Raw genomic sequence first — 27,133 nt, forward strand, 5'->3', positions numbered from 1 at the left:
CCTCGTTTGCAGGGATGAAGGAGCATCAAGGCGGCAATTTGTTCCCCAATGATTTAAAGAGAAAAGTTGCCTGTACTGTGCTTGCAGTTTTCTGTAAATTTGAGATTGTTTCAAAATTTAAAACCTTTATGTTAAGCCAAAGAAGCCAGATACAATGGAGTATGCTGTGTGATTCCAATTATAGAAAATTCTAGAACAGGAGATGTTCATCTACAGTGTCAAGGGTAGATAAGTATCTCCCGGGGCAGGCAGGGTGGACCACAAAGGGGCACCAGAGGATTCTGGGGTAATGAAGACGGTCATTATGTCTTGATTGCGGCAGTGACTACGTGAGTATAGACATTTGCCAAAACACATGAAACAAAATGGGTGCATTTTACGATACGTAAATGTTATCTCGATAAAGATGATTTTTAAAGCTTAAAAAACCCCATCAGTCTTTTTTGTAGGAATTGATATGTCGATTCTGAATTCCCCCCCCACCCCCGGTACGCGGGCCTCTCACTACCGTGGCCCCTCCCGTTGCAGAGGACAGGCTCCGGATGCGCAGGCCCAGCCGCTCCGCGGCATGTGGGATCCTCCCGGACCGTGGCATGAACCCGTGTCCCCTGCATCGGCAGGCGGACTCTCAACTACTGCGCCACCAGGGAAGCCTGATTCTAAAATTTATATAAAAATAGAAAGAGCCAAAAGAGTGAAACACAGTCAGCCCTCGTGCACGCGGGTTCCACATCCGTAGATATGAGGGCCGTGAGGGACCTGAGCGTCTGTGGATTTTTGGTATCCACAGGGGGTCCTGCAACCAGGGCCCCAAGGACACTGAGGGACAACTGTCACCATCTTCAGGAATAAGAACAAAGTCGGACGCCTTACACTACACGTGACTCTAATACTTAAAATGAAGCGACAGTAATAAAGACAGTATGATGCTGGCATAAAGACAGGCAACCAGATCTATGGAAAAGAAGAGCCCGGAAACAAAGATGCACACGGCAGGTGATGGTCTACAAAGGAGCCAACACAACTCAACGGGAGAAGGCAATCTTCTCAGAAAATTACAGCCGAAGCTGAAACAACTAGATACCCACGTCAGAAAAAAAAAAAAGTGTATCTCTATCTACCTCAGTCTACTGATGAAAATTAGTTTAAGATGGGTCATATGCCAAAATATTAAACCTAAAACTATCATGCTTTGGAAGAAAGCAAGAGGATACCTTCTCAGCGTTGGGGCAGCAAAGACACTGACAGACAAAATACTAACCAAGGAGGAAAAAAGGTAAATTGGACGTGCTCAAAATTTTCAACTCTTCCTAAGATAATGAACGAAAGGTTACAGATGAGAGAAAATATTTAACTACTTCTATGTGACAAAGGACGCACGTGCACTAGAACATGTAAAGAACTCCTACACTCGGTAATGGAAAGATAGGCCAATTAAAAAATGCACAAAAGACTTAACAGGCACTGGGCAAAAGAAGACACACAGGTGGACAACAAGTTTCTAAAAGGTGCCCAGCACGAGTCACCAAGGGATGCAAATCAAAACCACAGTGAGATGCCACCAGGACAGGCAGATTAAAAAGACCAACACTCAGCCTGACCCAGCAAGTCCATTTCTAGGAATTTACCTGAGACAAACAGACTGGTACAAGGATGCTCGCGGCAGCTTTGTTAATAATAGCCCCAAACTGGAAACAACACAGATGTGCACGCCCAGGAGAATGGATAAACAAATTTGGTACATTCCTACTGTGGAATGCTCCTCAGCAACAGAAAGGATGCATGAACCAGTGCTTTATGAAATGTGAACCAAAACACAGCTAAGCAAGAGATGCTGGACAGAAAGAGTAACCTACATGTCCCGCATACATGAGGTATAGAACACGGAATGAATGCGTCTCGGAGGCAGGGACCAGCTCGGAAGGAGGGGAAGAGATTTCCCGGGGGATGGGAAGAGTCTGTGTCTCGATAAGGAATGGGTTACACAGGCAACGGCACTGGTCAAGACTTACTGAGTTGTACGCAAAAGAGCCATGCATCTCACGGTATATAAATTATTCCTCAATTTAAAAATCTTATATTTATTATTTTAAACTATATACCAAATAAATTCCACCTGGATTCAAGAGCTAAACTTGCAAATAAAATACTAGGAAATTGTACTGGAGAATATTTTTATAATTTGGAGGTGGAGGTCTTTCTAAATACAGTACAAAATCAGAAATCACAAGACAGATTTTACCACATAAAAATTTAGGTTCAGCATGGGTAAAAGGCTACAATATATAAAGAGCCCATACAAATCAATAAGAGAAATATAAACAACACAGTAAAATTTTACAAGGCAATTCACACAGGAGGAAAGCCCCAGCCGTAATAAATAAGACAGACATTCGCGTTTATCAGTAACCAAACAAGTGTGAAGTAGCACACTGATCATTTTTCCTCTAGACATTAGAAAAAGAAGTCCGACAGTGCTCAGTGCTGGACGTGGGGAAATTCACCCTCTTCGAGGAGGCAGAAATCAGCGCACGTCTTAGGAATGGGGTTTTGGCGACAGATTCCAAAATGTGACTCTGCAGTGCCCTTTGGTCTCTTCTCTAAGAGGGTAATTGCACAAGTAGAAAAAGATGACGCTCAGAATTCTTTCCGGCCCCGTGGAAACGGATGCAGCTGTCAGGAAGAGTGGGTGGGAGTGGCCCACTGTCCAAAGTTGGCAGGGCGGGGGACACCCCCAGGCAGGCGGGAGGCGGTGACAGGTTTGCCTTTGAGGAGTAAGTACAGCCGGGTGAGACCCTCACGCTCCAGCCACGTGTGCTCCGCCACCGTGGGAGTCCCCTGGCCTGCCTCCCACCCACCGGCCAGCCCTTCAGAGCCTCATACCTGCAGTCAGCGTCCCATGGAACAGAGACCCAGGCCCATCCCCCAGGCCTGCCAGCAGGATTGGTGGGGGAGCACCACACAGCCCCCAGGACAGGCTGACAAAGGAAGCAGCCCAGCACCCACTGCCGAGACGGCACCTCGTGGGGGCCCTCACCCCACAGACCTCCCCAGCACCCTAAAGGTTTGCAACTAGACTGTCTTGGTTCAACAGACAGTTGTTTGGACACCAGCACTGGCCCAGCACATAACAGGTGGACCGCCAACACACAGGGACCTTCGTCCGCTGCAGTCCCCTGGGCTTGGAGCCCGAGGGCTGGGCTGGGGGAAGGCACACAGGGCTGGCGGGTCTCAGGGCCTGAAAACCAGCTGCAGGTGGGCCCTCCCCGCCAGCACAGCCCCTCCTGTGGTCCTGTTGCCCTCAGAAGAGAAAGGCAGTGAGCCCTGAGGACCCAGCCCAAGTCCTCCGGGCAGAAAGGGCTCTTCGGGCGGACCAGTCACAGCTCAGGCTCCTGGCTCCGCACATCGGGCCTTATCCACGTCCACAGGGAAGGCACCCTGTTTGCGCTGTTTGCAAAATGCAGGTTCTGGATAAATGTCTGAAAGTGTCTAACTGAATGACGTCTGTGTATAAAAAATAGAGCATTCAAGCTGCTTCTTGTGTTCGGAGGCTCCCGACGAGTTTTGGGACTGGAGGTTCCGGCAGGAGGAGAGGGCCCAGCCTTACCACGTCCAGACACAGATCTGATTCCAGACCTCCGTCAGCCTCCAGAGAGCTTGGCACACACAGACGTGCCCCCCACGCACACGCACAGGCACACGCACGCACAGGCTGCCTGGGGAGGGGCGGGCCGCGTCCTCTCCGCAGGGATGAGTGGGGGTGTCAGGTCCACCTTCTCAGACTCGGCACAGGGCTGGGCCTGCCCACTGGTCCCCGGGGCCGTGTGGGACCCCACGAGCACCGCACCCCAAGGGAAACACGGGTATTTTGCAGAAACCAGTTGAAACATGATACCATGATGAAACCTCATTTAAAGTACTTCTTTTTTTTTTTTTTATTGATTTCATTGAAAACAGAACAAGAAATGGTCTGAGCCAAAAGACTGCTCTTAGAACTTGTCAAAAACATTTCAACAGAAAAAATAAACATGACTGCATTATGAATGTTTTAGAAGAGTCGCACAAAAAAACCCACTGTTACTGCACTAATTACAGTATTTAAAAAAGTATATGCCAAAAAAAAGTATATGACCTGGCAGGCCATCACACAAAAGGTGATGGCAAATTTATTCACACTACAAGACTAACATATTAAAAAAAGTTTTCTCCTGCATTTTATTCTAAAATCACTTTGTTCTCTTTATACAGTTGATAGTTTATTTTCACATGGTGAGTAGAAACCACACCAGAATCAGCACCGTTGTCTGTGTTTTCTGTTTTTTATTTTTTGTTTGTCCTAATGTCCAATAATGGTAGAAAATAAATCAGTTTATTCATCATCAGAGCGTGTGGCTTAGAAATCAACAGAAGGTACCGGCCTCACGGCACTCGCAGGACAGGTGTGGGTCCTCCGTGGGCCGTGGCCCTCCTGCACCCCCAGACCGCTTCCTCGAAAAGAAACACGTTAGAGGTCTGGTATATAGGACTAGATATAGGATTTCTTTAAAAAGCAAACCCACGTTTTCTCCAAGGTCAGTGGCAGCTCGGCCCTGACCTCTCAGGAGCGGTGGGGACAGGGTCTGCGCGGCCCCAGGAGCCGGCACCAGCCCCTCGGGCTGCGGGTGGGTGACGGTGGCTTTGGCGGGGCCACACGGAGGGGTCTGGGTCGACAGGACACTGCCCACAAGCCCAGCGGTGGGACAGGAACGACGGAGAGCAGAGGGGAAACGAGAAACGTGGAAACGACAAAATCACCATCAGAAACTCACGGGCGACACCAGTGCAGAGTCCCAGAGCGCCCACCGCGCAGCCCAGCCCCGCCAGCACCAGGCTGGGACCTCAGACGTCGTCGTGTGCGCTTCTCCTTTTCTCCCCGAACCGCAGCGTGAACGGCATCCGCTTGGGCGCCCAGGCCGTGGCTCTCTCTCATAGCGGGTCGGCGGGGGAGGAGCTGGTGTCGGGCAGCCCGTCCTCCTGGGCGGCCTGGGCGCCGGCCTGCCGCTGGGCCAGGGCGGCGCTGGAGTGCCGGCACTTGGGGGAGCCACAGCGGCAGCTGAACAGCTTGCCTTTGATGTCCCAGAAGCGCTCCCCGTAGTCAAACCTGGGGGGAGAACAGAGCTGGGCGGGGGTCCGGGCCCACCAGCACCTCCCGGGAGCCGGGCCCACCGAGCCCCGCCCGAGCCGTCCAGTCTGGGGCAGGTAGCGCGTGCGCCTGGCGGGCACCTACCCCAGCTGCTCCCCGGCCTCGATCAGGCGGGTGCTGAAGAAGGCGATCCTGGGGAAGCGCAGGTCCTGGTGGGACATGAAGACGCGCACAGGCACCAGGTTGGGCTCGCAGTGGTGGTTGATGAAGCGGCTGACGTTGCCATAGAAACGCGCATCGATGCAGTACAGCTCTCCATCCTGGGGGAGACACGCACTGAGCGTCCCAGGAGGGCAGGCGTGGGCACCGCCACTGCCACGCAGCGGACGCCACCCTCTCCTCCCCCTCCCTCCTGGGGCTTCAACTCCAGGGGTGAAAACGAGCACAAACATGGATAATCTATGTGGCTGGCACCGTCCCATCCGACGCTCTGATGCTGTCAGCACCAGGACAGAGGAGGACAGCATTATGGGAACCACGTGGGGTGGCTAAGGGGCCACATGGTCCTGTAAGGACCACTGGGCAGCACAACTCCCCAGGGACCTGGTGATGGAGAAGCAGGGATACAACTTAGCAGGAGTGGGAGATGCAGGGGGCACTGGGCAGGAGGACAGACGGGAAAGGGGAACAGAGGGACGGGGGGCAGAGGGGCAGAGGGACACGGGGACGGGGGGCAGAGGGACAGGGGGGCGGAGAGACAGAGGGACGGAGGGCAGAGGGACAGGGGAGCAGAGGAGCAGAGGGACAGGAGACAGAGGGACGGGAGGCAGAGTGACAGAGGGGCAGAGGGGCAGAGGAGTAGAGGGACAGAGGAGTAGAGGGGTAGAGGGACAGAGGAGCAGAGGTGTAGAGGGACAGAGGGGCAGAGGGACAGGGGGGCAGAGAGGCAGGGGGCAAAGGGGCAGAGGGGCAGCGGGGCAGAGTCGCTTGGGAGCTGAGGGGCTGAGGGGCAGTGGGACAGCGGGAGGGAAGCTGCCAGGTCGCTCACGAGGGGACTCAGAAAACCACAGACCCTTCAGGACAGAGAGGAGCCCCGGGACCGGGGTCCCAACCATGCCTCTGGCATTGCTGCCGCGGTAACAACACAGGGCAGAAGGGGCTGAGCTGACCGTGAGAAAGGGGCCTGGTCTAACCATCCGAGCCGTGGGAAAGAGTTTTCTCTGGAAGGATCCAGAGCACAAGATCGACCCAAAGTCAGAGGGGCCACACGGCGAGGACACCCACCCAGAACCGAACCCCTGAGCGAGCAGCAAGCAGACCCCCCGGAGCACCACCATGCCGTCGGCCACTGCGGGCTGACCCTCACGCCAGCGGCCAGGGGGCCAGGGGCCAGGGAAGAGCCTCAACTATACTGATTTTCTCCCCCTTTCTGTGTCTTTATCCATAAAGACAAGAGTAAGAAATCCTTGGAGGAAGTGAAACATGTTTTCACTTTTTCTCTTTTCTTTTTTCCTGAGCTGAACAAGAGACTAAAGGAGCAGCAGAAAGGGGTGGGTGAGAAGTAGGTGCCCGTGTGACGAAGGAAGGAGGCCCGGGGCTGGACCCCAAGCAGCGAAGGGCCCTGCGGACACCGCCTCTACCACCCAGGGGCGCGAGGCGGCCCAGACAGCCCCTCCCCCCTGGGTCCCTAAGGGGAGTCCCTGTAAGGGTCCTGCACGGAGACCCCGCCCAGAGCCTGCAGGACCCACAGGTGGCCCCCCAGGGACACCAAGGCTTCCTGGGGGACAAGAGGGGGTTCTGCCCACTGGCCCCTGGCCCTGGGCCCCCGCCATGCTGCCCACACTTCCCAGGAGTTATGTCCTGAGCCCTTGGTCACCGGCCTGCACCAAGCGGGGGCCACCCATCCTGAAGACCTGACCATTCCCCTCTATGAGGACCCTGCGTCCCTCCTGCGACAAGCAGCCTTTCTCGGTCTTTAAGATGTGTCCTTTCAGATGTATGTGCTGCCTTTTTAAAGCTTCTCTGATCCAGAAACCACCCACACCTGGTTCTGAGGCAAAAATACTGTGGGGAGGGAGCCCCACGCCCACACGAGCCACCCACATCGTGACTCTGAGAGGCTGAGGGCGTGAGGGCACCCGGGTTAACCAGGGGACTCGAGAAGAGGCTTGAAGCGGGAGGAGATGGGGACAGAGCAGGTGTTTGGAAGGTTTCAGAACAGCAAGGAGAGGGACAGACTCAGCAGCATGAGGACAGGTGATCAGACCCAGGAAATACCTGGAAGGCAGAACCGGAAAGTTTCCTGATGCCTCAAATGGTGGGTGGGGGAGCGAGGCACGGGCAGATGGCCCAGTGGGTATGGGCACTCTGACATGCCAACACTCGGGGACACACAGGCCTGAGCTGGAACGGCCGGGGGACGTGCTGCATCCGTGGCTTTTTACGTGCCCAGAACGAAAGACCCATGGGGTAAGACTGAAGAGGGCTACCTGCTCGGGCCCAGGAGGAGTGGACCAGAGCAAGCAGGAGACCCACACAGCTGGGGGCCGGGGCTGAGGGCCCAGAGTCAGCGGCACTCGGGTTGCCAGGACCCTCCCAGGGGCACAGCCCGGTGTGCGGGGCTGAAGAGACGGAAAGGCCAGGGGTCAAAGGCAGCGGTCGCAGCAACGGGAGGAGAGAGGGTGGCCATTGGAGAGATGTCCCTATGGGGGCCAGGGGCTGGCAGGGGTCCAGGAGCGGCTCAGGGGAGGAGCTGAGAAACAAGCACAGCAATCAGACAGGGTAACTCCACGTCTTAGAATCTGATAATTAAGAAATGGGCTTGGAATCTGCAGTGTTTTTACAGAAGCACCAGCCAGAGCAGTCTGGAGACAGAAAGCTCCTCCCAGACAGGTAAGCGGGGAACATGGAGAGGCCTGTGTGGGGCCCCCTTGGGGCCCCCAGGAACGCCCCCTCCGCCCCTCCCTGGACAGCGTCCGCACATGCCCCATCTGTCAAAGGATGTCGGTGAGAATCAGAGCGCCGACCTGTGGTCAGGCAAGCTGCCCGGTCTGCGGAGACTCGAGACAGCCTGACAGAACATTTCAGAAAAAGCAACAAAGAAAACGCCTCGTGAAGGAGCGGACGCTCCGGGAAGGCTCCTCCACGGGGGTCGAGCTCAGCGGCTGGCGTTCCTAGCTGCGCTGCACAGCGGGCATGAGGCCGGGGGGCTAGGGCCCTGCGAACCTTCCTTGCTACAGGTGGGACCCTGAGGGCTGCACCCCAGGGCGAGGGTCACTGCAGGGGAGGCTGGGCTAGACTCGGAGAGGCTGGCGGCTGCAGCTCAGCCCCGAACCACCCTCGTTCCCACAAATGGACCGAGTGATTCCAGATGAGGGCTCTGAAGCCTCAATGCATTTCTTCAGGCAGGTTTGCAAATACAGAGTTTGGAACCCAAACAAAAACGCATCAGGAACAAGGGGCAATGGGCAAACAGAATGAAAATAAGCAGGAAACCCCCAGACACTAGACACAGACCCACAGGCACAGATGCTAGCGGTGCCAGATGGTCGGGGGCAGGCTCTGGGGACACGTGCAGGCCAGCCTATGGGCCAGTGCAGGCCGACCACCGGCAGCACAACGCCCCGTGCTGAAGCAGGCGTGAGATTACAAACCAGTAATGATGGCCCAACAATGGCCCATAAAATCAGATTATCCACCATGTTACTACAGTAAGTACAAGAGAGATTGTAGGGGCATTTCAGCAGATGCAGAAAAACACTGAACACAGCCTAACGTCAATCCAGGTCACTCTTGGTGGACTAGGGACAGAGCTCTGAGCACCAGCGCCCGTGGGAGCCTGGGTTCTGGAAGCTTTTCTCCACCAAGGCAGGCACAGCGGCCCGGCCGGGAGGGGACCGTGTGCTGATGACACGATCGTGTCCACTGAGAAGAGAACTCACAAATAAATGCTACATCTAGTCAGTGAGTTTAACAGGTCACAGAGTTAAAAGTTAGTTGGGGGCTTCTCTGGTGGCGCAGTGGTTGAGAGTCCACCTGCCGATGCAGGGGACACAGGTTCGTGCCCCGGTCCGGGAAGATCCCACATGCCGCGGAGTGGCTGGGCCCGTGAGCCATGGCCGCTGAGCCTGCGTGTCCAGAGCCTGTGCTCCGCAATGGGAGAGGCCACAACAGTGAGAGGCCCGCGTACAGCAAAAAAAAAAAAAAAAAAGTTAGTTGGAAAAAAGTAACTATTTCTATGTATCAAGCAACTAAATCAGGGGAAAAAATGCCATTTACAAGAGCACTGAAATGGTCCAACACCAGGACCCTGCTCCCCACCACAAAGGAGCAGCCAGCACTGGACCTGCCCTCCTGCCAGGACTCTCCAGATGCTTGGGACACGTGTGCCAGGGACACGGCCGAGCCTCCCATGAAGCTGCCAGTCGCCGCCACGCGGCCCCAGGGGATGAGGACACGTCCACCCAAAGCCTGACACGAATGCTCTCAAAAGCTGCGCTAACCGCCAACACCCGGCAACAGCCCAAGCGCGTCTGCGGTGGGTGGAGGGGCAGCCCGAGGGGTATCCACACGACGGAGCAGCGACGACCCAACCAACACACACACGCGACACCGCAGACGAGCCCCCAGAGGCTCCCTCCAACGGGGAGAGGGCCAGACCCAGAGGCCATGTGCCGTGGGAATCCACCCGTACGACATTGTGGAAACGGCAAACGGCAGGGACAGAGGGGCCGGGTGTCCCCGAGAGCTGGTCTGCAAATCTCGGTGCAGTGGTGCTCACCCCAGCCTCGCTCGCTCACAGAACCCCACCCCCCTGGGCAACCTGTGACTCGCTTCTCACGAAAGCCACTCCCGCGATCACATCACACCGTGCATGGTTCTCCTGCTGGCCTTCAAGAAGGGGGCTGTGTGCTTGGGGCCCCTGGGAGCAGACAGAGCCCCGGCTGGACCTCAGTCCTGCAGCCAAGAACTTGCGTTCTGACAACCAGCATGTGAGCCCGAGGACTCCGAGGTCCAAGGTCCAGAAAAGACGCAGCCGGACCACGCCTGGACGGCCTGGGTGACCCTGAGCAGAGGACCCTGAGATCACCGATGGGGCAGGAACAAGGAGACGCCTGTCAAAACCAACAGAGCTGGACACATAAATGGGTGAATTTCCTGCATATAAATTAGGCCTCAGTAAACAAGTCAGCACCAGAACACTTCTACGAGGGCATCTACAAAAAGCTCACAGCTCACATCACACTTAGTGTTCAAAGAATGAATGCTTTTCCCTTGACAGAGACAGGCAAGGATGTCCCCTCCCACTGCTGAGACCCCAGCCAGGCTCTCAGCACAGACTTAGAAGGGCAAGGAAGAAGTAGAGCTGTCTTTACTCACACACGACACAGTTATGCATACAGAAAATCCTAGAGAATCGTCAAAAAAGCTACTGGAATTAACAAGTGGATTTAGCAAGGTCGATATACAAAAAACCAAGTATTTCCATATCCTAGCAACAATCAGACAACGAAGTAAACAGCAACACTGTTTACGAAAGCATAAGAGCATGGAATACTTGGGAATAAACTTAAGGGAACATGGGTAAGATCTACACCCTGAGAGCCCGCAAGCTCTGCGGACACCTGGACGCAACACCAGGGACCGGGAGACCTAACGCTGTGCAGACGCCGACGCCCTAAACTCAGCAACAAACGGGAGGTAACCCCAGCAGGGCTCCGGCCGCGGCTTCCTGTACTGATGCCCTGATTCCAGAATCTACAGGGAAATGCAAAGGACACAGAAAAGGTGAAACGGCTTTTGGAGGAAACAGGGTCTGAGCACAACGCGACCTGGTTTCAGGGTTTAGTCTCACAGCCGCACCGGCGCACCTTGGTTTGCTGAACTTTGCAGACACCGCATCCAGTGCGTCTGCGGGCTCCATTCTTCCAACAGTATCTGCTTACTTCCTGTCTCCGTCACATTCTGGTAATTCTCGTAGTATTTTAAACGTTTTCAGTACTACTGTATTTGTTACGGTATCTGTGGTCAGTGACCTTTGATGTTACTACTATGACCCGCTGAAGGCTCAGATGATGGTTAGCATTTTTTAGCAATAAAGCATCTTTTGATTAAGGTATATACATCATTTTTATAAGATAATGCTATTGTACACTTAATAGCCTATAGTATAAACATGACTTTTAGATGCACTGGGACCAAAAAAAAAAAAAAAGTGTGTACTGTAATACGCTCTACTGTAATATTCACTATGTTGCTGGTCTGGAACTGAACCCGCAGCATCTCCGAGGTGTGCCTGTGATCGGGACAGAGTGATGTAGGTTACGGATTGGCAAATAAATCAAAGGAAGAAAACATAGTCCAGACAGACCTACTTTCAATAGTGCAAGTAGAGACTTTACATTCACATGGACAAAAGGGAACCTCAACCCCTATCTTACACCAAAAACAAAAATCAATGCAAAACGTGAGACCCGAAACCGTGAGACTTCTAGAAGAAACAGAGGCGGGAAGCCCTTGCTATTGGTCTCGAATGATTTTTGGGATTTGACACCAAAAGCAAAAGTAAACAAGTGGACTACACTGAACTAAAAAGCTTCTGCACAGCAAAGGAAACCATGAACAAAATGAGAAAGCAGGTACCAGGTGTTCCCTGGTGGTCCACGGGTTAGGACTCAGCGCTTTCACTGCCATAGGCCCAGGTTCACTCCCTGGTCGGGGAACTAAGATCCTGTCAGCCGAGACGTGCGGCAAAAAGGAAAGAAAAAGGCAGCTACCGGATGGGAGAAAATATTTGCAAACCATGTGTCTGATAAGGGGTTATTATCCAAAATATATAAAGAACTCACACAACTCAGTAGCAAAAAAAAAAAAGCCAATTTAAAAAATGGGCAGAGGAACTGAATAATCATCTTTCCAAAGAAGACACACAGATGGCCAACAGGTACATGAAAAGATGCTCCACATCACTAATCATCAGAGAAATGCACATCAAAACCACAATGATTAATCACCTCACACCTGTCAGAATGACGTCATCAAAAAGACAAGAAGCACTGGCGAGGGTGTGGAGAAAAGGGAGCCCTCGGTGCACTGCGGGGGGGAGGTAAATCGGTGCGGCCACTGTGGACAACAGTGTGGATGAAGCTTCGTCAAGAAGGTGAAAACAGAACTACCGTGTGATCCAGCGATCCCACTCCAGGACATTTACGAAGGAAACAAAACCACAACCTTGAAGAGATATCTGCTCCCCCATGTCCACTGCAGCATTATTCACAGCAGCCAAGATACGGAAATAACCAAGTGTCCATTAATGGATAAGGAAATGTGGCACACACATACAGTGGAATACTATGCAGCCTTAAAAAAAAAGGCAATCCTGCCATTTGGGACAATATGGATGAACCTCAAGGGCATCATCTGAGATAAGCCAGCAAATGACAAAGACGGCATGGTGTCACTTTATGTGGCCTCTTACTTTTTTTTTTTTAAGGCAAACTTTCATGGAAACCGAGTAGAATAGGGGTTGCCAGGGGGTGAGGAGTGGGGGAAACAGGGAGACAGTAAATTTATAAAATGAAAAAGGTCTGAGGATCAAATGTATAACATGGTGACTACAGTTGATGACACTGTTTTGTACAGCCGAAATTTGCTAAGAGAATAGAACTTAAGTGATCTCACCAAAAAAAATATGTTAAGCGAAAAAAACAAACCACATACAAAAGTTCTTGAAACAGATCATAGATCTAAATGTAATTTTGCTAAAATACAAAAATTCTAGAGAAAAGAGAAAATCTTCACAACCTTGCAGCAAAGATTTCTTAGGACACATAAAGCACTAAACCATTAAAAACGTTTTCTGTTCTGTGAAGAGGAAGGAAAGGCAGGAGGGAAATACTCACAACACACGTTGGACAAAGGGTACCATTCAGGGCTTGTGAAGAGCTCTTACGACAAGCGGCCCGACGGAACAACCCACAATAAATTTTTAAAACTTCTCCACGAACGAAGATGTAAGGAAGCCACTAAGCTGTGAAAAGACACTGCCATATAATGAAGATGTGGTGCATACAGTGGAATATTACTCAGCCATAAAAAGGAACGAAATAGTGTCATTTGCAGAGATGTGGGTGGACCCAAAGACTCACACAGAGTGAAGTAAGTCAGAAAAACATATCATATAATACTGCTTATATGTGGAATCTAGAAAAATGGTACAGATGAACTTATTTGCAAAGCAGAAATAGAGACACAGATGTAGAGAACAAACATATGGACCCCAAGGGGGGGAAGGGAGGGTGGGATGAACTGGGAGATTGGGATTGACATATATACACTACTGTGTATAAGATAGATAACTAATGAGAACCTACTGTATAGCACAGGGAGCTCTACTCAGTGCTCTGTGGTGACCTAACTGGGAAGGAAATCCAAAAAAAAGGGGATATATGTATACGTATAGCTGATTCACTTTGCTGTACAGCAGAAACACAACATGGTAAAGCAACTATACTCCAATAAAAATTATTTAAAAAAAAAGATGCTGCCATCACGGGGCATCAAAATTAGTGTCTGAGCTGCCCTTTCCTGCTGGCGAGTGTGGGGGGAACAAGCCCTCCGGAAACTGTTTGCCGTTTCTTCTAAAGTCAGTAAGTGAACACTCACCAGACGGCAGTAATTCCACCCCCAAGAATTTACCGAGAGAAACAAAGACTCACATCCACAGAAGTCAAGTCTGAAAATCCACCGCAGGTGCACTCCTGGCCATAAAATCCAGAACCAGCGGGTCCACCCGCAGGCCAGCACACAGCCCCGCACGGCTATCCGGGTCACCACTCCCAACGGGAAGGAGCAGATGGCCCAGCGAACCATCACAGGTCAACGCTATGACCCTAACCGGATTCACAGGTCAGTGCTCTGAGCCTAACTGGTTCACAGGTCAATGGTGTGACCCTAACTGGATTCACAGGTTCAAAGCTCTGCCCCTATCCTGGTTTACAGGTCAGTGCTCTGACCCTAACTGGTTCACAGGTCAATGCTCTGACCCTAACGGGTTCACAGGTCAATGCTCTGACCCTATCCTGGTTCACAGGTCAGTGCTCTGACCCTAAATGGATTCACAGGTTCAAAGCTCCGACTCTATCCTGGTTTACAGATCAGTGCTCTGACCCTAACAGGTTCACAGGTCAATGCTCTGACCCTAATCTGGTTCACGGGTCAATCCTCTGACCGTAACTGGGTTCACAGGTTCAATGCTCTGACCCTAACCTGGTTCACCTGTCAATGCTCTGACCCTAACTGGGTTCACAGGTTCAATGCTCTGACCCTATCCTGGTTCACCTGTCAATGCTCTGACCCTAACTGGGTTCACAGGTTCAATGCTCTGACCCTATCCTGGTTCACCTGTCAATGCTCTGACCCTAACTGGGTTCACAGGTCAGTGCTCTGACCCTATCCTTATCCTTATTCATGGGTCAATGCTCTGACCCTAACCTAGTTCACAGGTCATTGCTCTGATCCTAACCTGGTTCACGGGTCAATACTATGATCCCTAATGAGGTTTACAGGTTCGATGCCATGATCTAATCTGGCTCACAGGTTCAATGCTATGCAATCAAATCCCTACAGGAGTTTTGTGGAACTTGTCAAGCTGATTTTAAAACTTATATGGAAACTTTGAGAGACCAAGAAGAGCAGACACTCCCAAGAACCCCAAGGTAAGGGGACGTAAACTAGGATAACTAATACAGTACAGGCTGCCCAAGGCAGTCGACAAACAGAGGCCAATCCAAGGTCTCGCAGACACCTGATATATGACAAAATCCACACTGCTGAGGGGTGGGGAAAGGACAATCTTTTCAACAAATGGTGCTCAGTCACACAGATGTCAATACAGGGAAGACAATAAAGCTTGGCCCCTCAGCACCCTCTGGGAAACAATATAAACGTGTGTCTCTGCGAGCTGGGTGTGGGAAGCTTGTCTTGGGCATTATAGAAACCCACCCGTATACAGAAAAAGACTGCAAAGTTGGGGGGCAATAAAAATAAGAACTTCTGTTCATTAAAAGACACCGTCAGGAAGTAAACAAGCCACAGAGGGAAGATATCTGCAAGTCAAACGTCAGGAAAGAGCACTGATCCAGAACATGGAAAGGACTGCTGCAAACCAGTAAGAGGCAAACTGCTCAGCAGACACAGGTGGGCAGGAAACCCGGCCCGGCTGCAGTGCCCCCCCCACACACACACGCGCACAGGCCGGGCAGATGGCCGCGGTGCCATGGGGAAGGCCTGGCCCCACGGCCCTGGGCTAGAGCCGCGCCCCAGGCTGCAACCTCCAGGAACACAGGCTCCTCTTCCAGACACTTGTCTCACAAATGCTGACCCCTTAGGGTGTGGCTGCAGGGGCAGCGCGGGGTCAGGCGATGAGCAGGGCGCTCTGAAGACACAGCCAAGAGTGGTAGGCACGGGAAGGGGAGCGCCTGGCTTCACCCGACCTACAGGTGGCTGTTCAGGGGTCTCGCAGCTGCTGCGGGGAACAGAGTACCTGTTTCCCCGCCTCCACCTGAACTCCCTCCCACTGGCAGCGACGGCGAGTTCTTAGAAGGTCTGAAGTCAGCAATTTTTGAATTAAGGAGCAACCCTGGGAGCCAGGACAAGGCAGGACAGGGCAGCCTGCGATGGCTCAGAAACTGCCCTGGGAACCAGGGCCCGGAGCGGATGAAGCCAGGGTCCAGCTCTTCTACCCACACCTGGGAGGGCACCGGGGTCACAGAGAGACGCACCCACCCTGTTCACAAGTGTGACCCTCACTCCACTCGAAGGCTCGACCCCCGTGCACATGGCCCCCGAGCCTCTTGGCGGCCCTCACCCTTGCTGAGAAGGAAGGTGGGGCTCAGAGGCTGGAGGGACATGTCCGAGGTCCCACACTCTCACGCGAGGCTCGCTGGGCAAGCTCAGGACCTCTGGGATCAGGGACCCAGCGCCAGTCTGGCGGGCGAGCCTCCTTACCAGCCCGGGCCCCGCCAGCAGGCCCCTCCACGTGGCACAGTCCCATCAGCTCTACGCCCAACCCCTCAGGACGCATTACCTTGTTGTCAAGGTCAAAGAGGTAAGAATCTTCCTCACGCACGTCAGCTTCCGAGTCAGAGATGAGCTCCCCGACATACCTGCGGAGGCGGAGGCAGACGAAAACGTGACAGGCGCATGTCCCCCAGGACCCAGACGCAGGGCACAGGGGCCCTGACAGAGCCCACATGACTGAGAATTCTGCCTGTGACTGAACAGGGACTTCATCCGGGTCCCAGAAAACGATGACACAGAAACCCTCTATCTGACCAGGGGTCCAAAATGATCATCCCCTACACGTCATGAAGTGCTGATGGATCTTCTGAAATAAGTTATGAGCTGGTGAGAAAGTGCAGGCAGAAACGCAGAGGTGGGCGGGGGCTGCCCGCAGCGTGAGCACACAGCCAGGCCCAGGCAGCCCCTCCCCGGTGAGCGTGGGGCCCCCCACTGGCCAGTGTGCACTCCTAGTCGCACCCTCCCCCGTGACAGCAGCAGCCCTGGGCTGACCGGGCCCTCACTTACTCGCAAACAAAGGTGCCCAGTGGGATGTCCTGCAGGGACCGCACGCCCCAGCCCATGTTCTGCGTCCGATAGAGCTGCAGCCTCGTCCTGGAAAACAGGATCAGCCACTCACGGCCACGTTCCACCACACTCAGCTCACACTCATGTTACCACACAAGTGACAGGAGTAAAAAACACAGAAAATACAACTTTCATGTCCGGAGATGCGTTAGAACTTCGCATGCAATGCAGCAGTGACACCTAGAGTTACCCCACCCCAACCGCGCCCCTGCACCAAGGCGCCACTCACAGCGTCCTTCACACCCTCAGGAGGCAGGGGAACCTCAGACACCAGCCTGAGGTCAGCGCGTGGAACATGGCCCCCGGCCCTCCCTGAGCCTCAGTGCCCTCATCGCCAACGTGTGACAAGGACCAAAGGGGTTATTAGCAGGCCCGCTGGTCCCAGGCTGCAATGCAGGCGAGCTCGGGCAGTGTGCCAACCACAGGGCTGAGCTGGCCCCTGGGGGCAGCTGCGGGGCCCCTCCCAGGCCCCGAGAGCTAGGGCATCCCGCCAGCCATTTGTGTGTCCAGTGGCGTGTCTGTCCTCACACCCAAGGCCTTTCTGCCACACGCCAGGACACAGAAGTATGGGCTGGTCACAAGTGCTGTAAGGTTACACTGATATTAATAGACCCCAAAATACCGTATAAACTTACATAGGATACAAATCCTCCCTCGTAACCTTTGATTTTCCAACTCTCGAGCATGTTCACGGAGGGAAGTTTCATGACCAGAACCCCAGGGTCTGGCTCTGGGTGGTCAGTGAACCAAGTGCCCGAGTACCAAGTGGCAACATGTTTTACATGAGACTCGGTACGTGGGTATGAGGGAAGCACATGAGTGCTCACACCAGATCAGGACCTCGTGAGCTTGGACCACACAGCTCTTGGCAAGCCTGCCTCTTGCCTTCGGGCCGTCTGACCTGAACCCAAGTCTGAGCGGGTAGGAAACATGGAAGGCTTCCGCTCTTTACGTCAACCTCTATAACATCAGCAGAGGCCAAGGGCTCCGAGAAAGCCACCTCTACGTGCAAACACACACACGCTAAACACACGCTGCTCCCGTTTGTGGACACACGCGTGAAACTAGAGAGCTGCCCAAGGGACTTGACTGCTTTCAAACTTTACCACGGAGACCCTGGCGCCAGCCCGCGGCACCTCACCTGAGGCCGTTTTGCACGACGCGGTTCCGGCAGGTCCTCCAGCAGGAGCAGGCGTGGTTGCACTCGAAGAGCAGGGGCGGCTCCGCCATGTTGAACTCGGGCAGGAGCCGGCCGTCCTGCGGACAGACGCGTAGCGAGGGCTAAGTAACTGACACCAACATGCCTCCTCAAATCAAAACACCGCCCCAGAAAGCATGGTTTCTGGCCAAACTCCACACCTGGGAGGACAGGGTAAGGCCACACGCTCACGCTTTGTCCAAGGCCACGCAAAGTCTCTGGCCAGGAATCTACATGGCTTTTGGAAACCTCTGGGACAGCTCTCCCTGGTCCCTGACTGTGGCCAGCCTCTCTGCCCCAGTCGACCTCCCCCCATCCCCGTCATCCTCTCTCAGCCTCCCTGAGGCCATCAGCTCGTGGGCCCCTGGACTCCTGCTCTGCAGCCTCCAGCCTGGACCCCCTGCCAGCACCACCTGCCACTCTGCAAACCCCCAGCTCCCGAGGGACCTGTCACCGCTTTTCTGTCCGACACCCGAGACGCAGCAGAGACGCTGGGCTGAGCCCAGGCTGTGCAGCCGCGTCCGAGGCCCTGCCAGCTCCAGTGGCTGCTCTGAACAGTTAAGAACTTGCCCCCTCTCAGCACGGCCAGGCTTCGCAGGAAACACCAGGAGACCTGAGCCCCGCCAGTCCTGCCCACGACACCTGAGCCTCTTGTCTGGACGACACTCTTGACGCCCCCTTTGCTGTAATGCTGACTCTGTGCCAGTGGCCTCCATGCCGGGCCTGTGTGCCCTCTCCATTCCAGGACACCCTGAACTCCGCAAACCAAAGCCAGGGAGGGCTCTCGTCTCAGAAACCGGCCTTGGGGGCCCTTCTCTCCTCGGCTCCCTCCAGGCCAGGCTCAGGGATGGCCACCTCTGCCGCCCAGTCAGTTCCCTCTGGCCACCCCCAGGGCCCACAGAGAATGCTGGCTCCATCCCCAGTACCCGGCCTCGGTCCCGCCCCTATCCCCTGGTGGCCTCTGTCGCTCCTCCCCAGCCAGGCCCCCACGCAGGCTCACCTTGTCGTACCAGCAGCGCATGCTCAGCTGGCCGCACATGCAGTTGCTGGAGGAGCAGTCGTCGATGCACACGCAGTACTGGAGGGAGGGGCGTGTCAGATGGAGCCCCGCCCCGCCCCCCAGTGCTGTTCACAACTCCAGTGACAATCCTCAAAATTCTGACTCTTGAGGACACGGGGGGCGTGCAGCCCCTCAGGAAGGAGGGTGTGGAGAGAACGCTCAGGCACGAGGCCTCGGGGGCTCGCAGGAGGGGCTGGGGAGGGACCCAAAGGAGGAAAGGAGGCTCAGACACTGGGTGGGCACAGCCCCAGGAGGGGAAAGACCGGCGCAGAGCCACTGCGGCCCTGAGGGCACCCCTCCCCGCTGCCCAGGCTGCTCTGGGGGCCGCAGAGGCAACATCCCACAGCAGGGCCCCCCCCCACCGCTGACCTGCAGGTGGGTAATGTTCCTGTCGATGTTCATGGGGGACGTCACACAGTTCTGAGACACGTACTTATAGTTGCTGGGGCACGGCTCGCTGTCCACACCGTTGACACACGGTATGGGGATTCGCTCATAGCCCCGAGCGATGTCTCTGCCGCAGGAAGGGGCCGTCAGCTTTCCCGGTGAGCCCTGGCCCAGCCCAGAGAGGCTTCCGCTCCGCTCCGACCCTCAACCCCGCCCGGAGGCAGGCCCTGCCTCGTGCTCCTCACCTGCTCACCGTCTTCTCCACCAGGGCGGGCCTGTCAGGGGCTGCATCGCGCAGCGCCTGGCTCATCTGCAGGGCGCTCCACACCTGCGAGTTGAGACTGGCGCACTGCAGGGGCGTCTCCCCCTCCTTATTCTTCAGTGTGACGTCGGAGTCCCGGGACAGGAAGAGGCTGGAGGGAAACGCAAGTCCACAGAACATTCAGATCTTAAGTCAAAAGATACAAGGATGAGCTTCGCACCATGACAACGATCAGTAAAAAGAAGGAGGAAACGGCATCCGCTTTCAGATGAACCAGCTCACCGGCCGGTGCTTCTGCTCACCACGGACAGACATCATTACTCTTCTCCCCCGTTTACTGTCAAAAGTCCTCCTTTTCCTCGAAGGGAAGAGCATGTAAATAACTAGGGATGGTAGTTGATTTTTCTTGGCTTTTCCGTTCAAAGGCACCCTCAGGATGAAAAGGGCAGCAATGCCTAGCCGGCCACGTACTCAGTTAACGCCCAGTAGGCAATCCGAGGCCTGACCCAGTCAGGGCCAGATGGTGCGCCAGAGCCCTGTGCCCCCAAGGTCCCTATCTGAGAGGCCGAGGGCCCCACCACAGGGGCATCCCCTAGTCCCAGGCCCCCATGAGATGAGAAGTGGGGGCCACTCCTCCCTGAGCTACCGCCAGGAGCAGAGCAAAGGCTCTGGACCTGACGGCAACGGGCAAAAGTGATGCAGGAGGGGCTTCCGGTGGTGGTGGTGGGCTCCCAGCTGGCCCTCCAGCCCTCCCGTGGGTGCCGCTCCTCTGGCCCCGAGCAGAGGTGTTAGGACGGGGCTCCGCTCCACGTGTGACCTGCGTATTTGGGGATTTTCACCACGATCCTCCCGAAGCCACGCTGACTGCAGGCGTGAACAGAAGAGCCTCGTCCGCCACAGAAAGTCCCCAGAGCACCCGGAGCCACTCACACGACACAGGCGTAGCGGTCCTCCCTGGCGGCGATGTGCAGGGGCGAGTCTCCATGGATGTTCACGGCGTGGAGGTCGCACCTGGCGGCCAGCAGGATCTCAGCGATGTCCACACAGCCCGAGAAGGCCGCCCAGTGCAGGCAGATGTTCTCCTCCTGCACGGAAGACACAAGCACATGAGGCCGAGGGGGCGGCGCGGCCCACCCGACAGAGGCTTCCTTTCCATTTTGTCTTGTTTTCGTTATAAAAGTACATTATCGGGCTTCCCTGGTGGCGCAGTGGTTGAGAGTCCGCCTGCCGATGCCGGGGACACGGGTTTGTGCCCCGGTCCGGAAAGATCCCACATGCCGTGGAGCGGCTGGGCCCATGAGCCATGGCCGCTGAGCCTGCGCGTCCGGAGCCCGTGCTCCGCAGCAGGAGAGGCCACAGCAGTGGGAGGCCCGCATACAAAAAAAAAAAAAAAAAGTACATTATCACAGTACAGAATATGTTAAAAATAGGAGAAAACATCAACCTCAATTAGACCACCCTAAACACGACACGTTAAGTAATATAACATCTAGAGATAGTTTATTTTTTAAATTATATTGACTCTGGAACACAGTTATGATTGCAGGATAGAGTACTACTTGTACAAGATTTGAAAAAGAGCCTCGGGAACCGTCGGCCTTGCAGGCCGGGCAGCAGCGCCTGCGGGCCTGTCGCCGGGCTCTTTGAGAGTGTTGGGGGGAGTAAAAAAAAAGATTTGAAAAAGACAAATTTGATTAATTAAAAATTTTATTTCATGAAAAACTAAAAACTTTAAATGACGCAAAGAAAACTTCGCAAAATATTTGTGCCATATGTGAAATAATATATGGTTTCCCAGGTATAGATTATATACGTGATGACAAAACTTTCACATTAAGTTTATCAGAAGACTACAATGTTTCTTCTTAGTAAGACTACAATTTTGAACAAATAAATGTGGAAAGAGAAGGAAAATAAAAAACAACTTACATAAGATAACAGTGAAGAATAACCCTAAAAACAAGAAAACGTCTAAACAAGAACCACCGTACATTCGACCTGCCACACTGGGGACACAGCGCGAGGAGAGCCACGCCCGCCCACGCGGCCGGCTGGACAGCCCAGGAGCCCAGCCGCCCAAGGAGCAGCACCCAACCCCCCACCCCCGCTCCCTTGCTCACCAGCCCCCCCCCCCCCCCCCCCGTCTCCCTTCCTCCCTCAGGGACGTAACCAGTGACGCTGTAGCAGTTCTCTTTCTCTGAGTTAGCCTCAGAGATGGGGCCGCTGCTGCCTGTTCTTTCTGCTCTGCGGGCAGGGAGTGTGCTTGGCTCACACAGCCGACCCCTTGGGAACCACCGGGACCAATGCGCAGCCTGGGCCCTGGGGCGCCGCCCACACCACCAAGGGGCGCAGCACGTCCGGGCGACCGGGGCACCCCCTGCACTGCCCAGCGCCCCATCCCAACACCCGCGTACATCCCACGCCTCCAGCTTAACCAACTTCAGGAAAGACAGAAGCGAAGCAGGAGCTAAGTGGTCTGTGTCTGTCACCCTCGACATCATCGGTCTGTTTCCAACGGAGAAAACTAAGGGCTGGCCCTGCCGTCAGCCCCGGGGTGTCCTGAAAAGCTGGGGCTTGTCTGGCCTCCCCTCCTGGGCATTACTCTCAGAAGCTCTCTACCCTCTGGCTTCCACCTTCTGCACATCTGCAAGCTCCTAGGTGAAACTGCAGTCTCCTGAGGGGCCTCTCTTCTCTTTCCTTCATCAGAACGATTTGTGACTTTATCACCAGAATTAGGTTCTGAGAACTTCCCAGGCCCCTAAGCCCTCCTGCCGGGGGGACTGTGCCATCTCCCAGCCTCTCTGAGGTCCACCAGCTACGTTACGACAGGCCTACACATCTGATGGGACTTCCAGCAAAGACGGGGCAAGAGGGACCACACTGGGTTTACCCCCCTCCACACCTGAAAGAACCAGAGTAAGACAGAACAGTCAAAACGTGTGCAATAACAGTTTTCAAGAACTGGACACCAGGCAGTGAAAGGCTGCCCCCCCGAGAGGAGCAAGGGAAGAACTGGACACCAGGCAGTGAAAGGCTGCCCCCCCGAGAGGAGCAAGGGAAGAACTGGACACCAGGCGGTGAAAGGCTGAGCCCCCGAGAGGAGCAAAAGGGGGCCTGTGGCCACCTGCTCACTGTTCCTCTCGGGCTCCAGGCCAGGGCAGCCAGGGCTGCAGAGCAGGCTGTGGGGCTGGGAAAGAGGCCTCTGGAGGGCTGTACGCTCCAAACCTGGACCTCCAGGAGGACACACCCCTGAGGCCAGGTGTAGAGGGCTCAGCACTGGCCCCACACAGGGGGGATGAGCAGCCTCGGGCCGAAACCTGCTCAGACCACCTAACAAACCTAGAAAGTGAAACCCAAAATGACCAGACCATTCCTAGGTCACTTTGCTGCACCCAGTGTAAGGCTCACAACAGTTCCAGGAACACAGAAATTCCCAGCAAGGTAAATTCGCAACGTCTCGTGTCCAGCGCAAGGTTACCAGGAGTGCAAAGACGCAGGAAACGTGACCCACAATGGGGAGCAAAACCAACGAATCAAACCCAGAACTGACACAGACCAGCAAACGAGGGCATCAAAGCAGCTGGAATAACTGTGTGTTCAGGAGAGACACATTTCAGAAAATACCAAGAAGACCCAAGCAGAATGTTCAGAACCGAAAACCATGATGACTGACGTGAAAGCACGCTGGATGGAATTAACAGCATAACAGACGCTGTGGAGGAAAAGGCTAGTGAGCTTGAACACAGAGCAACAGAACCAGCTGAGCAGAAACCCAGAGTGTAAGAATCATTTCAGAAAATGAAAAGCGCGTCAGAGAGCCGTGGAACAGCTTCAGGCCCCCTGGCACACGCGGACCTGGGGCCTCGAGAGGTGGAGTAGGGGCAGAAGCAGCACTGGAAAAAATGACTAGGAAATTTCCAGCTTGATAAAACCCCACACCCACAGACCCCAGGGGCTCCACGAAGCCTAGGCGCACTTGTGCACACACATAGCACCAGCCACCTCATAACCAAACTGCTGAACTCCAGTGACAAAGAGACAACCTTAAGAGCACCTGAAAGAAAAAAGACGTGGTGCATACAGAGAAAGGAAGACTTTCTCACTAGAAATGCATCGAGTGAGAACTCAGGAAAGCAGAATGTTTCAGGTACTGGAATTAAAAACTCTCAAGTTACAATTCTATATCCAGCAAAATACCTTTCAAAAGTGAAGGAAAAGGGCTTCCTTGGTGGCGAAGTGGTTGGGAATCCGCCTGCCAATGCAGGGGACACAGGTTCGAGCCCTGGTCCAGGAAGATCCCACACGCCATGGAGCAACTAAGCCCGTGCGCCACAACTACTGAGCCTGCGCTCTAGAGTCCGTGAGCCACAACTACTGAGCTCACATGACACAGCTACTGAAGCCCATGCGCCTAGAGCCTGTGCTCCGCAACAAGACAAGCACCATAATGAGAAGCCCGCGCACCACAACGAAGAGTAGCCCCCCCTTCTCCACAACTAGAGGAAGCCCGCGCGCAGCAACAAAGACCCAATGCAGCCAAAAATAATTAAAAAAAAAAAAAAAGTGAAGGAAAGTAAGGACTTCGCAGGCATTAAAAAGCTGAAAGAATCCATCACAAGCCGCCCAGCACAGCAGGAAATGCTAACGGACATGAGACGCACAGAAGCAAACAGCAGTGGATGGACGGACCTGAGGAAGAGGTGACCACGGGAGCTGACACGCCAGGATTATTATAGCCTTTTCCAAAGGTCACCGTTGTTTAAATAAACAACACTACTGTGGTGTTTATTTAGTAAAATGCACGAGAGGAACAGCATAAAGCTGGGAAGGGAGAAATGGAAGCTAATACTGGAAGGTTCTCCTTACAGGTCCTGAAGCTGCATTCAACAAGAGAGCACGACCCCAGCACTAAGACAGACCCCAGGTCAAGACCCAGAGGACTGAGTCCGGCCACAGGGCAAAGCCAATCTAGGGAGAAAGGCTGCTTTCTAAACACACTGCTGGAGTAGCTAGAGGTCCACACACCAGAAGAAAGAGCCTGGTCCCTACCTCACACCACGTATGGACATTAACACCTAAACCTAAGGGACTGCGATCGAAACACAGACAGTCTCTAGGGTCATGGGTTTGGCAGTGAATTCACATGATTCATACAAAAAGTAACTGATAAACTGGACTTCACCAAAATTAGAAACATGTGCTCCTCCAAAGACAATGGCTAGGATTTATGAGACACATGATCTGGTAAAAGACTTGTATCCAGAATACACAAAAACTCTCCAAACTAGAGAATAAGAAGCCAAACAATCCAGTAATAAACGAGCAAAAGACCTGAACAGACCCTTCACCAAAGAAGGTAAGGCCGACTACATTAAGTGCTGGGGACACCGGAAAGGAACCAGACCCTCCTACCCTGGAAACGGCTGCACCCACAGGAGTGGCAGCGCCTGAGCAGGAAGGCCACAGCCCCACCAGGGAGCCCGGCCATGATCCACAGGCGCAGGACAAGCAAGCGGACGGCCTCTCGCAGCAACAGAAAGGGAGGGGGGCCCACGCTCAGATGGGACTACGAGAAGCGAGGCCGCGACAGGAAGCAGGTGGGCTGGTCACGTCTGGTTAAGGGGGGCTGGTTAGGAGGCACAGGAGGAAACCGAGGGGTAAGTGACATCCACTGTCCTGGTTGTGTGATGGTGGCTGGGGTTAGAATTTATCTAATTGTACACTTTAATAGCACAGTCTGCCAGCCATACTTCAATGAAGCCTATTGAAATAAAACAATGACGCTGTTTCATCATATAAATAACAAACACACGACTCAATCAGTTCTTCCAATCCCTCAGAACAACCAGAGCCTACACTGCTGGACGCTGCGAGGCCGTGCGCTGCCCATGTGCCCAGACGGTCCAGTCCCGCCCAAGCACCCAGGGCCGAGGCTGCTCCAAACCACGACCCCATCCCTCGAGGAACAAGGCAGAGCGTGACTGCCGTGTGCTGTAGCTTCCCCGGACCTTGTCGCCTCCCTCCGCGCCACCCTCACCTGAAGCCCCCAGGGCTTCCCGGCCCTCAGCTGCTCTCGTCCCAGGGCCCAGCTCTGTGGAGTCGGCAAAGACGTCCCCAACCAGCTGTGCCTGGCCCTCGGCTGGGAGCTGCTGCTCCTGTTTCCTGGGTGTGGGAGGGTCCTCACACGGAGCAGCCAGGAGGACCGACCAGCCACTGCTCCCATCCTTTCTTCAAACAGTCCACTAAGGGCTCCGAACTGAGGGGTGGGCATGCCTTCCTGCCTTATTCCAGTATCAGTTTAACGAGCGTGTGGCTAGACTTCCTACTTATGGCTTGGGTAACGCTGTAAAGGTGGACACAGCTCCACAGGCCACACCCTGTCTGTGTCCCAGGAGCCCTGTCCCTCCGCCTGGGAAGCAGCACAGGGGCTCGTGCCAGAGCAGCCCCCCAACTCTGCCAGCCCTACCACCGCCCCGGTGCTGTGGGTCCCTGAAGCCCGCCCGAGAAATTCCCCTTTGAGTTCATCAGATGCGCCTGGTGCTGCCTGTGACCAAACAGCTCCACTGATACACAGCAGGGGGCTGTACCCAGAGGGACTGGCGAGTCCCCCGACCTTGGTCCAGGAGTGGGGTGAGCCCTGGGGCCTCGGACGTCACCACAGACATGGGAGCCAGTGTCTCTAAAGACCTCTAAAAATGCAGCTCTGCCCGAGGGGCAGGTCTCAGGGAACTGTGCCCCTCGGTTCACATCCAGCAGCTGGCTGACACACAAGATAACCACTGGAAACCGCACTGGGTCAACACATGGCTGGCGACTCAAGGGGAAGAGGTCAGAGCCACAGGCAGGTGCTAGGACGCTGCCACCCAACACACCCGTCCCCAGTCCTCCAGGGTCCGCCTCCCGGGGGAGACTCACGTTGTCCCGGATGTTGATGTCAGACCCCTTGGACAGCAGCAGTTTCACAAGGTCCACGTGCTTATACTCAGTGGCCCAAATCATGGGCGTCCAGCCGCCATCATCCTGATTTCAAAAGAAAGAAACAAACATCCATCACAGCTCCTCGAGACACAAGACGTGAGGCACCTCATCACACGGGACCTGCAAGGAGGCCCCAGGGGGCGGGAGCCAGCCTGAGTCCCCATTTTGTTGGAGGAAACTGAGGCTCAGAGCGCTGCCTGGGGATCCCAGCGAGCAGGCAGGGCCCACCGGGCAACTCGACACACCTGTGCACACATGACAGCGTCACCTAAGAAAAAGGCCTGAAGGCCACGGAGCAGACCCAGCTGCAGAGTCCGTGCCCGGCTGGCAGGAAGCACTGACCGGGACGCACCTGCCCACCCTTCTGGTCCCAGGACAGACTCCATGCACGAAGCAGGAGCAACAGCCAAGAACTACAGACAGACAGACGGATGGACATCAGGCCCAGAGATGAATGGAGGCCATGAAAAGTCCCAGCCT

The 27,133-nt window shown here is 54.6% G+C and overlaps 1 protein-coding gene across 5 annotated transcripts in view; it reads right to left on the minus strand.

The window, feature by feature from the left end:
* Nucleotides 1–2,168: 2,168 nt before the first annotated feature.
* Nucleotides 2,169–27,133, minus strand: part of EHMT1 (euchromatic histone lysine methyltransferase 1) — a 148,019-nt gene continuing 123,054 nt past the window's right edge. For all 5 annotated transcript variants that reach the window (XM_060013667.1, XM_060013668.2, XM_060013666.1 and 2 more), the window contains exons 18-27: nucleotides 26,591–26,695; nucleotides 20,606–20,760; nucleotides 19,659–19,826; nucleotides 19,396–19,540; nucleotides 18,967–19,044; nucleotides 17,910–18,025; nucleotides 16,709–16,795; nucleotides 16,209–16,287; nucleotides 5,267–5,442; nucleotides 2,169–5,140 (exon numbers count right to left, since the gene is read on the minus strand). In XM_060013667.1, coding sequence (XP_059869650.1) covers nucleotides 4,966–5,140; nucleotides 5,267–5,442; nucleotides 16,209–16,287; nucleotides 16,709–16,795; nucleotides 17,910–18,025; nucleotides 18,967–19,044; nucleotides 19,396–19,540; nucleotides 19,659–19,826; nucleotides 20,606–20,760; nucleotides 26,591–26,695 — 1,284 coding nt within the window. In that variant the 3' untranslated portion in view covers nucleotides 2,169–4,965. The remainder of the gene's footprint in view (nucleotides 5,141–5,266; nucleotides 5,443–16,208; nucleotides 16,288–16,708; nucleotides 16,796–17,909; nucleotides 18,026–18,966; nucleotides 19,045–19,395; nucleotides 19,541–19,658; nucleotides 19,827–20,605; nucleotides 20,761–26,590; nucleotides 26,696–27,133) is intronic.

The sequence above is a fragment of the Delphinus delphis genome, chromosome 6 (assembly GCF_949987515.2).
Source record: "Delphinus delphis chromosome 6, mDelDel1.2, whole genome shotgun sequence".
Taxonomy (NCBI): Eukaryota; Metazoa; Chordata; class Mammalia; order Artiodactyla; family Delphinidae; genus Delphinus; species Delphinus delphis.